Source organism: Betta splendens, chromosome 17 (genome assembly GCF_900634795.4).
Source record: "Betta splendens chromosome 17, fBetSpl5.4, whole genome shotgun sequence".
NCBI lineage: Eukaryota > Metazoa > Chordata > Actinopteri > Anabantiformes > Osphronemidae > Betta > Betta splendens.
Window position 1 is genome coordinate 17,069,312 of NC_040897.2, and position 12,372 is coordinate 17,081,683.

At 46.2% G+C, this 12,372-nt stretch overlaps 3 protein-coding genes and 1 non-coding gene across 9 annotated transcripts; all 4 read right to left on the bottom strand.

Annotated features, from left to right (window-relative positions):
- Window positions 1–130: 130 nt before the first annotated feature.
- On the bottom strand, window positions 131–3,127 carry ttc19 (tetratricopeptide repeat domain 19). Of its 2 annotated transcripts, none has more exons than XM_029131450.3 (11): window positions 2,970–3,127; window positions 2,571–2,710; window positions 2,266–2,354; window positions 2,082–2,192; window positions 1,948–1,986; window positions 1,812–1,868; window positions 1,677–1,738; window positions 1,427–1,521; window positions 1,187–1,350; window positions 903–1,035; window positions 131–781 (listed from the first exon to the last, which is right to left on the bottom strand). In XM_029131450.3, exons 1-11 carry the CDS (start codon window positions 3,050–3,052, stop codon window positions 642–644), a joined length of 1,113 nt encoding a protein of 370 aa, XP_028987283.1. In that variant the 5' UTR covers window positions 3,053–3,127; the 3' UTR covers window positions 131–641. The 2 variants fall into 2 exon arrangements, with proteins under 2 accessions (XP_028987283.1, XP_028987282.1); XM_029131449.3 differs by having other exon boundaries at window positions 873–1,035.
- Window positions 3,128–3,359: 232 nt separating this feature from the next.
- Window positions 3,360–10,544, bottom strand: LOC114844241 (oocyte zinc finger protein XlCOF6-like). Of its 5 annotated transcripts, none has more exons than XM_055503675.1 (6): window positions 9,420–10,544; window positions 8,863–8,959; window positions 8,527–8,580; window positions 7,471–7,580; window positions 6,658–6,805; window positions 3,360–5,909 (listed from the first exon to the last, which is right to left on the bottom strand). In XM_055503675.1, exons 4-6 carry the CDS (start codon window positions 7,492–7,494, stop codon window positions 4,570–4,572), a joined length of 1,512 nt encoding a protein of 503 aa, XP_055359650.1. In that variant the 5' UTR covers window positions 7,495–7,580; window positions 8,527–8,580; window positions 8,863–8,959; window positions 9,420–10,544; the 3' UTR covers window positions 3,360–4,569. The 5 variants fall into 5 exon arrangements, with proteins under 5 accessions (XP_055359650.1, XP_055359652.1, XP_055359651.1 ...); XM_055503677.1 differs by lacking the exon at window positions 9,420–10,544 and adding an exon at window positions 9,239–9,413; XM_055503676.1 differs by lacking the exon at window positions 9,420–10,544 and adding an exon at window positions 9,163–9,413.
- LOC114845223 (small nucleolar RNA SNORD89) lies at window positions 8,365–8,475 on the bottom strand. Its single transcript, XR_003783837.1, has one exon. It is a non-coding gene; the product is annotated as a small nucleolar RNA SNORD89 (small nucleolar RNA).
- A 7-nt stretch (window positions 10,545–10,551) lies between the features above and the next one.
- Window positions 10,552–11,542, bottom strand: tmub1 (transmembrane and ubiquitin-like domain containing 1). The gene is made up of 2 exons (XM_029132367.1): window positions 11,100–11,542; window positions 10,552–10,903 (listed from the first exon to the last, which is right to left on the bottom strand). Exons 1-2 carry the CDS (start codon window positions 11,540–11,542, stop codon window positions 10,552–10,554), a joined length of 795 nt encoding a protein of 264 aa, XP_028988200.1.
- Between the last annotated feature and the right edge of the window lie 830 nt (window positions 11,543–12,372).

The following is a 12,372-nucleotide window of genomic DNA, read 5'->3' on the forward strand; positions in this document are numbered from 1 at the left end:
AGCGTAAATGTTCAACTGTGATCATCAGTCCTGGTTCAGTTTACACTCCACTTCGTGTTAGTTTTAACTGGATGTTGGTGAAGGTGGTGGAAGGCCTGGACCTAGAAGAAAGACGTCCAGATGACACGACTCCACTGGACACATGGACACAAACACTGTTTTAATACTTTAGCCAAACATCTGGCTCCAATTAATAATGAGTGTCAGAAAAACTTTATGAAATCCCTTTTACTGTTCAATCACTGACAGCTTTTATGTTTGACAGCTGTGTGTGTTTACATCTGAGCATTTCCCAGGGTGTGTTGTTAATCTGCTGTTTGTTGTGTCTCTTCTCTGTTTACTGTCGTCACTTTGCTTTTATTCTTATATGTTCACTAAACACAACAGGAAGTTCACCTGCGTCACACCTGTGGGAACCCAAAAAACACACAGGTCTATGCAGTGCATATACTGCAGGTGTGTATTAATACTTCACAGTTTACCACAATGAGGAACAAACAACAATATTATAGGTAGAGTCTAGAACTGTGACACTTGAAGAGGAGAAAAGGTCAGGTCGCAGGTCACCACGATGCTGGTCCAAATGCACAATGTCATGATTCTCCTCAGAACCACAGTTCTCTGGGACCGCAGTCGGACTCTCAGTCTTGTGTTGCCTTGTCCCTCCTCTTCTTCACCTCTTTCAAGCCCTCCTGCATCTGGTCTATGGCCTCCTGGTCTCCAGCTTGCTGAGCTAAAACCAGAGCCTCCTGGTAAAACCGGGCCGAGTCATCCAGCTGACCTGAGGGGGACAGAAATAAAACATCAGTTCACATTGAGGCAGATGGTTCTGGAAGTCTGGATTGTGGTTTTGTTTTGTAGACGAACTCAACCTTTGTGCAGCAAAATCCCAGCCAAATTACCCAGCAGAACATGCTGGTCTGGGTGTCCAGCAGAGCGGCTCACGTCTACAGCCTGCTGAACCAGCACCAGGGCATCGTCATGGCGACCCTGCAGATCCAAGACGGTGGCCAGGTCACTCATCAGCACCAGAGTCTGACAGAACAAGAGAAAACATCAATATACCCGATTATATTTACCCATTTATATTAAACTGGCAGAACAGTCCACAGATGCGGCCATGTCCATATGTAAGGTGTGTCTGTGTGTGTGTGTGGGCGTCTCCAGACTTAAGGCGTGTCCAAACCTGAGGGTGTGTGTCTCCCTGCTCCTGCCGGCAGATGTTGAGCGCCTTCTGGTAGTCCTGTGCAGCCAGGTTTAGGTGTAGATTTGAGGCTCGGTAACGGGCTCTTGAATCAAAACAGAGACCAAGCAGGAGACGTGTGTCCTTCCTCAGAGCCTCCTGCTCATCTGCAAACACAACAGTGTCCCTGAGTGCTTTGAAGCAGGCTCTGACAGGGCTCCACATCTGCCAGATGTTTCTCACCTGGTTTCTCCTCTGCTGGCAGTGCATTCTGTTTCTCCAGTTTGGCTTCCAGAGACTCTGTACAAAACCTGAAGCCATGTTCTGCCAGCTCCACCCTCAGAAACATAAACACACACACAAATAAACTGGTGCAGTTACTGGTCAGAATAAACAAACACGAGAACAAGTTTTAACTCGTTAAGTCGGGGGCATGAGTAAAATCCACAATTTGGACCTTGACTTTCAGTCGGCAGTCAAACCTGGGTCGTACTTGTTCTGTTCAGCGTAGATGGTGGCGAGCTTCAGGGACATCTCGATGACGGCATTGTCGTCCTGGACGCAGACAGGAAGTCAGGGACAGCAGATACTCGAACTCTAACACAATACTACACAGTGAGATACACACCTCTGGGGTTCCCCCTGACAACATGAAGCTCATTGCTGCTTTGAAGAGTTTCTCCGCCTTAGGAGGAGCAGACAGACACTGTGTGACCGCAGACGGCCCAGAGCACGCAACAGAACCCGTGGTGGGCAGTACTCACATGGTCCAGCTGACCCTGGATGTAGGCCAGGTTCGCCATCTGGGAAAACAAGGTCAGAGGTCAGACAGTGTCCGTCTGTCACGGTCGTTCGTCTCTTTTACACAGAACCTGCTGGATGCTGGACTCGGACTTACCAGGCTGTAGGTGTAGACGATGGCCTGGTGGTTGTGGGTCTGATGAGCCAGAGTGACGGCCTGATGGAGGAAGATGGACGCCGCCGGCAGCTGCCCTCTGTGTATACTGAGCTGCACACAAACACAACTTTACTGGCAACAGCCAAAAACCGGTGTCAGTGGACGAAGTGTGATAAGCTGTAACCTTGGCCTTCTTCAGCAGCAACAGCATCTCGTCCTCCCTCCTCTGAGCTTCATCGTGCTCGTCATCAGAACCCCGGAACAAGGATAAGGCTGCACACAGACACCAGGGAGGCGAGAGTAAAAGCTCCGGCCACATCCGTTCAGCGTCACTGCCTCGGCCAGCTGATGCCTGGCCCAGCGGGCGAGAGGCAGGACAGACAAGGGGCCGCTCACACCTCTGGGCCATTAGAGTCTCCTCTTACCCTGAGTGCATGTGTTTGGACTGTGGACATGAGCAGAACCCTAGAAAGCTTTGTGTGAACTCACCCACTGCTGCCCACAGAAGCCGCCGCCGCCGTCGCCCTCCTCTCTCAACAGACAGGACATTTCTCCAAACTGACTCATGTCTGCTCACCTTTTCCCAGCAGGCCAACTGTTTTCCCGCCACGTGTTGTGACGTCACTGACCTGAAACATGACAGGCAGAATAAAACCCTGGTCTCTGGTCCAATGATGTCATGAATTAGGTCTAAATTAAAAGGCTCTGGATTACCCCGAAGCCATTAAATTACTGTTTATCATTAGACCCACTCAGTGGCATTACAGAGAATCCAGAACCGGAAGCATCTGTTATTGTTTGGACAAACTTGTGATAAGTTTTAGATTTTTTTTTGAATTTTTAAAAAAACAGCTCAACCCGTAACCGACTGATGTGTTACAAACTCACCCGAGGCCCGCTGAGATCCGGATCGGACTTCCCGCTAAACACCTGAACCGGTTCAGAGCCCAACGAACAGAGCAAGCAGCCATCTTTGCTGTTTACGACCGGAAGTACACTTTCAGAAAAAGCGATTGTCCTGTTATTTCAAAATAAACGCTTCAATAAATCAGGAAGTCCATTTTTAATTTTCCATTAGTTGCTGGACAGTGTAACGCATGTAAGCTGGGTATATTGTAATTGTTTAGAATTTATTTTAAAATAAGTAAAACACAAAAATATTTTATTAGGCAAATTGTTGACATTTAGTGTTAAAGTATTTGTCATTTTAGTTATTCAGTCTAAATGTCAACCAATAAAGGTTTTACGGCAACAAAACTAAATAAAATGTGAAAAAAATTGAATAACTTTGGTTTTTATTGTAAAAGAGAAGCACATGAACATGTTTGTTACATACAACCTGATACATAAGCATTTAGAACCAGGTCAGTGTCAGACCAGAACAGCCAGGTTCAAACAGCGCAGTTCAAAGCAATGTTTAAACGGTACAGCTGGGCTCAGCTGGTACCAGGAACCAGTTTAGGAATCAATTGAGGGGATTTAATCAGTCAGGAAATGGAGCAGACGTTAATGTGCATAAAGTAGTAGACACACATCAAACAGCCAGTAAGTAGTTGTGGAGAGTTGTTGAGTGATGATGTGTGATAATTTTTGGTGTTAATACTGGGTTTCAATTGGTTGAGGCCAGGATGAAGTGGAGCAACAAGATAATTCTCAAGGTTCACAGGACAGAAGCTGAGGGTCAAACTCAGCCAGACCGCTGACGTCATCTGCTCCTGTCTGAGCAGCAGCTCCTCACAGTTACTGGAACGGCTCGCTGGAAAGATGCAAAACACAAAGCAACACTGGACTGATGGGAAAGTTAGTAGAGATCCTGGATCACCACAAAATACTGAGCAGGTCTGACACTGTGGTTCTTTAGGGCTGGACCAGAACATGCAAATGCTCCTTAGATACATTTTCAATTTGTGTGGAGGAGAGAAAAGACCAGTGAGCAGGTCTGTAACTCACATTTTTAGGGTGAGCACTTGATGATGCACACATTTCTATATCTGGACTAACTGTGTAAACTGAGCCCTGGAACGGGCCACATAGTGACACCCATGTTGGTATCAGCCTCTGACAGCCACAGAAAAACACAGGCACGTTGTCTGAATTCCTCCTGGAGAAACTGTAGATTCTTAGTGTTTCACCTTAATGTCAACGTTTGTTTGGACCACTTTGTCAATCTTTTCCTCTAATGCTGGTCAGCTTTGACTCTACACAGAGAAGCCTGTGAAATCCTGTAAGCTCTTGCCTCTGTGTCTCAGCTGGATGATCTGTTAGTGTTCTTCTGTGACAATGGAACTAACATAAAGACATGAACACTTTCTCTGTTAGACGAAGGTCCAACTCTGACAAGGGTTGGTGTCTGCCTCTTTCTCTGTGAGGATTTGAGTCTCAGGCACAGGTGCCAGGTGTTGACGAGATGTTCCATCAGCCATATGCTAATCATCACGCCTGCCAGACCCTGACCTTCCAGGAGCATCTTCTCTGTGCTGCTCAGCAGTCACTCTGCTGGCTGGTGGTCAGCGAACCTCTTCAGGTGGTAACGCAGCACTCCTTTGGTTTTGAAGGTCTTGCCGCAGCTGCAGGCGTGCGGCCGCTCTCCGGTGTGGTCAAGTTGGTGGACCCGCAGCAGCGAGCTGGTGAAGAAGAACTCCCCGCAGGTGATACAGTAGTGGCTCTTCTCTCCGGTGTGCTTGGACCTCTGGTGGCTAAGCAGCGAGCCGGATGTGATGAAACTCTGGCCGCAGTCCTGGCAGCTGAACGGACGCTCCCCAGTGTGGATCCTCTCGTGGGCCCTCCACGAGTTATGGTAGGAGAAAGACTTCTCGCAGTACGAGCACTGGTACAGCTTCTCTTTGGTGTGGCTGAGCCGGTGCATCTTCAGGTAGTGAGCAATTGTGAAGCTCTTTCCACAGTCATCGCAGGTGAACGGTTTCTTGCCCAAGTGGAAGAGTGTGATGTGGGACCTGAGGTGAGATGATTGGGTGAACCTCTTCCCACAGGTGGTGCAGAGGAACGGCCGCTCTCCGGTGTGGGTTACCATGTGGGACTTGAGGTGTGGCGACTGGGTAAACCTCTTCCCACACTCAGTGCATGTGTAAGGCTTCAGTCCAGTGTGGGTACGGTTGTGTAACTTCAGGCCCTGCAGGCTGGAGAAAGACTTGCCGCACTCTGTGCAGTGATAGTCCCTCAAGTCCTCATGGGTCCGTTGGTGGCAGCGTAGGCCACTCTGCAGTTTGAAGCCTTTGCCGCAGATGATGCATGTGTGTGGCTTTTGGTTGGAATGGGTAACCTGGTGCAGTTTCAGGCTCTGAGGGTTGCTGAAAGTCTTGTTGCACATAGCACATGGCAGCAGTCTAGGGTTCTTGTGGGACTTCCGGTGGAAGTTGAAGCCCTGATAGGAGACAAACATCTTGTTGCAATCGTTGCAATGGTAGCACTTTTCCCCCTTGTGCACCTCCAGATGCTTGGTAAGCTGGTCCTGATCGCTGAAGCCATCCCCACAAAACCAGCACTTAAAGGGTTTAGTCCCAGAGTGGGTCCGATGGTGTGTCTTCCAGTCCCTCTTTAGAGCAAAGGTCTTTTCGCAGTATGAGCACTGGTAGGGCTGCTTGCGGTCATGGATCTGCTGGTGGATGACGAGGCTCATCAGGGTCGGGTAGGTCCTTCCACACTGCCAGCACTGGTTGGGTTTCTGTCCTTGGTGGGTCCTCAGGTGAGCCTCTAGGTGAGACCTCTTGTAGAAACCTTTCTGACATTCAGAGCAGTAAACCATCTTTCTGCCCCAGTTTGTTGGGTGGAGGCTTCTTTGCCTCTGGGTATAGAGCTGAGGGTGATTGTCTGCAGAGGAGAGGTCAAAGATTACATTACTAGTTTAAAGTACCAAAGCTGCAACAATTAGTCCATTCATCCATCCACAGAACAGATCCCACGTCTGATAATCAAACCATTGCTAGGTTTAAATAAGACCACAATGTAATAAATTAAACCTTCCCAAACATAATATAAAGAAACACATAATAAACAGCAGAAAATAGAAGAGAATGATGGGCTCTGCTGCAGCTGGAGCTAAAACCTGTACCACTGAGTGAAGGAAGCTGATGTGATGCTGATCTTCATTAGCTGATAAACAACCAACAATTTGGGCAAACTGATTGCAGATACCTGAAGATCCTGAACCTGGTCATTCCAGAAACTTCTTTTGTCCTAGCCCTTCAGACCTACTCAGAGACAATAAGTCAGCTATTGATACTGTATTCTATTGTGCTTTGAACAGTTACACAGATCAGCATTTAGATTCATTGGTACCTTATGACTGTCTCACACACATGAGCAGGTCCGGTTCCTGAGGGACATCAGTCTGCTTGTTTGTTTGTTTCCAACTATCTTTACCCTAGTTACTATGAATTATATATATATATATAAAATCAGAAGTAACAAAAAGGAAGCTGCCCTGAATAGCTCATCAAGGTGCAGAGAAACCAGTTGTGCCACTTTACGTTTGGAGTCATTCTTGAATGTGTTCCCAGGCACAGCTGTGCATGAGTCCAGCATAATCAGCCGATGAGGTGATCATAAGTTTTCTTACCCAGAGACAGGAAGTCCTGCCCCTCCAGCCACAGCCTGCAGTCAGTCAATTTGATGGACAGCTGTCTGAGGACAGGATATGCCTGGATCTCTACGTCTCCATCCGGCTCCGTTTTGATCTGAACCTTTCTGAATTCTTCAGCTGCTTCCTAAAATAAAAACGATTACATCATAATGAAGTGGCCTGACAATCAACTGCAGGTCTGAGCTAATGACTGGATTCTGATTACGGTTTAAAGTTCTATTGAATCATTGTCATCACGTGTGTCTGAAGTCCAGTTTGTTTAGCTTTGTAAACAGATGGTTTCCTGCATCAACACAGCGGAGCTATTTTAAGTTTTCTTCAGAACCAATGTGAACCAGCCAACCAGCACAACCAGTGATTGTGGAATTGTCCAGGGCCTCGACACCAGCTGACGTCACACCGCCAACACACGCTCCACCAAACTCCATTCACAATTTCCTAATTTTTATGTTCTTAAATAGCGGACAAAAGTCGGCCTCTGTCCGGTGAATATAAAACAAAAGTTCAATAGATCTGTACCGCTAAACCGAAGAGGAACTTTGTTCTGTCAAAGCCGAAACGAACGTTCATCACAAACAGTAGCGCAAAGAGTTTTTTAAAATCAATTTCCGCTAATTTTGATGGGTTTGGCTCTGACGGACTTTCTCCACTCATTTAACGTTTGTTGAACGGTGTTTGGCGGTAGCTTAAGAGGCTAGCTGAGTTAGCTTAGCTCCATTATCATTATCACCAGTTCGGTTTGGAGCGGTCCAGTTGCAAATAGATCAGTAGGGCTGTCAGCGTGGTTACCAGTGAAGCCGTGCCGGTCTCCATCCTGACGGTTCCACTACAGGTAGTAAACGGGCCGGTTCCGTTCTTGAAGCCGCCTCTAGGAGCAAGTTTAGCGTCAGCAGCTGAAGCTTCCGGGTGAAAGTTCAACAGAAAAAAAAATAGAAAGTTTATTTCGTTAACACTTAAGTTACCAGAAGCAGAAAGAAATTAATTCCTCACTTTATCTAAAATGTAACAGAAGACAATCAACCGACAAGAAACGAAGGTTTAGGACGTTTATTTAGTCTCAGATCCATCACTTCAACAAACTTCACATTAGCCACAACAAAATAAATTTGAAATACAACCAAATAGCTTTGCAGCAATAAAAATTTTTAAAACTAAAAAGAAGCAAAAAAAAGAATGGGTCTTGCTGTCTCAGACTCATCTGTGCTGGTTGTGTCATTCACAACAGGGCTTCAGGCATCAAAGGGTTTTACGTGGTTACATTGCACAAACAGACAAAACTATTCTCCAGTGCCTCTGGAGTTCGATAACCCAGATCAACCGAGAGCATCTGTTATGGCCCGTTCAGCTACCACCCAAGTGAACATCCATTCAACACCCCGATTCAAACGTTTCTGCAGCTAGAACAGTCAGTCAGTCAGTCAGTCAGTCAAAGCATCCTGGGATCCCACTTAACGTGACATGGAATTCAAAAAATAATTAAACAAAATAAAAAACGGAAACGCTGAGCAGGTCACGTGTTGGATCTTCTGGTTCTTCAGACGCTCTAGAGTTGTGTCCCCACTGAAAATACTCTGCTGCTGGTTTGTCCTGTCTGAAAGTGTGTAAAAAATATTCAGTAACCAACGATCAAAGACCTGGATCGGCATTTAAGACTGCAATAGTAGTAGGCACTGAACCACCGGTTCTTGGATCAGATAAACGCTTCGGTCGGTCTTTGTCAGGGCGCCCCCTGTCGAGAACACACTGCTTGAGGGGACACTACAATTCGGCCTTTTGTTTACATCATCTCCAAGAACACAGGCTCCCCCTCACTCAGTGATATCACATATTCCAATTGACACTCACCACCACAGCAGTTTCCGACTCCACTGGTCACATCACTGTCATGTTGGGTTCATCCTGTCAAAGCCAATCCAGAACAGCATTAGTGAACAGGTAGATACTGAGCTAAAGGCGGACCTAATCCTAAATTTAGAGCCTGGATCAGAATACGCTCCGGTCCAGTTTTGTCACTGTCTCCCCGTGAACATACTGCTGTGGGGAGGCTTCATTCGGCCTTTTATTGCATCACTTCCAGGCAGGATAACTGATAAACACAGGCCCCACTGAACCTCTATCAATTCAAAAACGACAAAACTAAACATTTTACCAATGCATGCAAGTGGGTTACGTGACGTTTACCTCTTGGTCAAGTAAGTGTAAGGCAGAGGCACATTACGGATCCTCCATGGGTCTCTGGTTCCTGTTTTAGTTGTTCTTTGATTCAACATCAATTTTGCTGAAAAATAAGCGGCGCAGTTTATTCCTGCAACTACATCTAGCCTCCGTCACTAAACGCACATTATTTGGTATCTCACACGAACCACGTGCTGGAAGGCCAGAGGAGCAAACTAGCAAAACGTTAGCGCGATGCAACTGATGCTAATTAAACTCCAGCTAAGTTTATTTTACATCATTGCTCCTCCTCGTTTACAACCCTACCGGATGCGGTTTTCTTTGGCAGTTGTCATACATTCGGATTCTCACGACACCCGTAAGGGAGCCTTCTGAACCTCACTGCGTTTGGTGAAGTACGACCTGGTCCCCGTCTTAGCTGCGGCTTAGCATGTTAGCCTGGCTTGACGTTGCAGTTCCGCTTGAAGGCAACTGGCTTCGCATGAAAACCTACCAGCCGCAGCAGACACATCACACCGAACACAGCAATTGAAACCCAAAATATAGAATTACAAACACTTTACTTTCAGGACTTCCCTCTCAGAGCCGGTATTTTTTCAGCAGCATGAAGTCACGCAGATGGCGCCATGATTTCTTTAAACTCACCGTTGACCAATCACAGCTTGCGCTTCTTCTTCTACTGTTACACAGAAACTGAAACAGCTATCGCCACATGTCGGACACAGTTAAACTACTTTAACTAAATACTAACGCTTTCCTTAATAATCTAGAAGAATGTTTGGTTGTAGCGGAAGAAAATAAGTAGAACCCGAAAGACGTCAAGCAGCACAATATGAACTATGATGAATGCAAACAGTATTTATTCAGCAAAACTGTTTTCATGTGCAAGGTAAAATAATTTTTATTTTTCTTGAAAACCATACCTTTAATAATTTTGGTTCCTACAAAGCAGGAAAGACGACGGGAATTAGACCAGTCTCGTTATACTCCAGACTCTAGAATTAATCTGTTTCAGAACAGCTGATTGAGAAGGTTCATGTCCGGATCTTCATCATTTCTGTCACTGTCATCAGACATGTTAGAAAACTGTTGAGTACACTCATGCAATGACTGTAAAGACTCACTGTAAACTGAGGTAAGAGAAACACTGACTGGAGAAGCAGGCTTTACATCAGTTCCATTCGCTTTAACTTGTATTAAAATTAGTATTATTACTAGCAATAGTACTAAGATTAGTGGTAGATGTTGAACTGCAGTTCTATGCAGATATTCAAATGTATACAAATCAGTTACATCACAAACTTGAAGTTTACTTGACTTTTCCATCTTCTTTGAATTTAAAGTCAAGTCCCCCCACCAGTCAGTACAGAATGCTGAATCTGCGCCTACAGCAAGGTTCAGAAAGAAGGTGGAGGTTTCCCAGGACACAATCACAACAGGATAAATTAATGGTTTAATAGAATTTGTTTTCAAAAGCTGTGCTTTGCACATGACTTCCTGACCATTTCCCACAGGCAGACAGGTGAGCAGACGCACAAAGAGGCACAGTGATGATGAGAAACCTAAAGCATCTAAAATATAAAAATGTTTTTGTTTACACTTGATGTCTCGATGGCAACAAAAACACAGACATTTGTCTGTCAGCATCCCTTTCTTCCTGCAGGTGTGATTAAGCTGTAGCCAATCAGAGAGCTGCTAGCGACGGTACACTCCAAAAGCCACAAGGCTAAGAAAGATGGTGACTCCAACCAACGAGGCCGTGGCTGGGGCTGTGAAGAACTGCCGGTACTGGATCTGACAGTACCACAGCACCGACAGCATGAGAACCAACAGCGGGATCATTAGGCTGCCCACGTTCAAAGCCACCTGCACCTGATCTGCGGGCCGCGGCTCCCCCACTGCACCCCGTCCTGTGTGCTGGGAGATGTGACAGTGCAGGACACAGTTATGTACCAGGTTCAAGGAGGCCAGAGTCTGAGCATCATCCTGCAGCAGCTGACCCTGGTAAATTAATCTGACCCGATGCTCCTGGCCAGCAAAATAGGTCCTGAAAGGTCAGCAAAGTTCAGTCACAGGTTAAAAAGGCCAGATGAGCAGACAAATGCATATCTGCCAAAATACTGGTTATATTCATAATCCACCATATAGCATCTGCAGAGGGAGAGAAGTCTGATCTAAGCAGACCTTTAACATATGTTCATACAAACTAACCCAGTTAACTCACTGAGAACTGCAGAACTCACCGTTTAATGTATCCGATGGTGTCTTCCGGCTGAACCTGAGCCATTCTCTCAGTGTCATTCAGAAACTTTAGTCTGACCACCATGTTCCTTTGGGAGGAAGACTCTCCTCCCATTCTGTTCCTCACGCCACCCCCCGCACTTCTCCCTTCCCCCTGCTTCTCCTGGGTAGATTCAGCAAGGGCTTCAGAAGCAGAGCTGTCACTGGCAGAGACGGAGGGTGATGATGGTGAGGATGTTGATGGTGGCCGTGAAAAGGAAGGGTGCGCATCCTGGTGGATGGGACTGGTCCTTGGTGAGGGGGCGGGGGCTGCGGTGGACACGAACAGGTGATCTGGGGTATCCGGTGTGCGGGTGGAAATCCAGGCCAGCAGCAGCACCGTGAGCAACAGCAGAGAGCTGAACAGCAGTGTCACTTCATCTCCCACACCTTCGATCAGAGCCATCACCCAAGGCAACGCCCACTGACGTCACACAAACAACACACCTGCACACAGATGAGGTGGGAAATTAACATCAACGCTCCTCTGTTTTCAAACTAGCATGCACTGAGATCAGGCTGTCTCAAAACCATTTTTTATGATCTGTTGCATTTCCACTAACTTTTCCATTATTGAAATGTCACACACACACACACTATTCCCAGGGCGAGAAACAACCACATCCTGTATTAATTCCAGTTTTTGTAGAAACGATGGTCGTAACCCAGTAACTCCAACCTTTAAGTTTTAAACTTGCAACATAAAGCTGAAAGTTCGCAGATTGGACGGAAAAAATCTAACCACTCATTAGGTCATCAAAAATAGTGACAAGCAGTTTCTTCAAAATAAAACTATGTACTTTTATGACAGCTTCATTGTGTTCAGACTGACTTGGTTTTATTCTTGTTTAGTTACTTCGGTCAGGTCTAATCCAGCTGTCCTTACAGAACCAGCTGCTACCCCCAGTGTAGCTCGGTTAGCTCAGACTTAGCACAGGTTGTGTTGCTCTGTGTCATCCCACACATTCACTGCAGGTCCGCGTTAAGCCTCCGATGCCTTTAATCCGCAGATTTTGATTTGAAGTGTGATTAATATTGAGCTAAACTCTGCTAACTGCGTGTAAAGTCGAGCATACAACCAGCTAAGCTAAAAACGTTAGCTGAGATCCCTAGCCGGACGCACGAACAGCTCCATGGTTCGTTTGTAAAGAGATAAAGTAAAGGAAAACTTACAGTTCAGCTGATTAAACTCATATCACAGATCGTTAGCCTAAACGCTAACCAGACTAATCTGTT

Bases quoted from the DNA above. Each gene is read 5' to 3' on its own strand.
- ttc19 (XM_029131449.3), bottom strand. From the start codon at position 3,052: ATGGCTGCTTGCTCTGTTCGTTGGGCTCTGAACCGGTTCAGGTGTTTA. The intron at 1,351-1,426 runs GTGAGAAACATC...TTGTGTTTGCAG, and splicing joins GCCAGCAGAGGAGAAACCAG to ATGAGCAGGAGGCTCTGAGG. The intron at 1,036-1,186 runs GTTTGGACACGC...TTGTTCTGTCAG, and splicing joins AGGGAGACACACACCCTCAG to ACTCTGGTGCTGATGAGTGA.
- LOC114844241 (XM_055503678.1), bottom strand. From the start codon at position 7,494: ATGGAGACCGGCACGGCTTCACTG. The intron at 6,806-7,470 runs GTAACCACGCTG...TTTTTATTTTAG, and splicing joins AGACCGGCACGGCTTCACTG to GAAGCAGCTGAAGAATTCAG. The intron at 5,910-6,657 runs GTAAGAAAACTT...TCTCCTCTGCAG, and splicing joins GCAGGACTTCCTGTCTCTGG to ACAATCACCCTCAGCTCTAT.
- tmub1 (XM_029132367.1), bottom strand. From the start codon at position 11,542: ATGGCTCTGATCGAAGGTGTGGGAGATGAAGTGACACTGCTGTTCAGC. The intron at 10,904-11,099 runs GTGAGTTCTGCA...CTGACCTTTCAG, and splicing joins ACCATCGGATACATTAAACG to GACCTATTTTGCTGGCCAGG.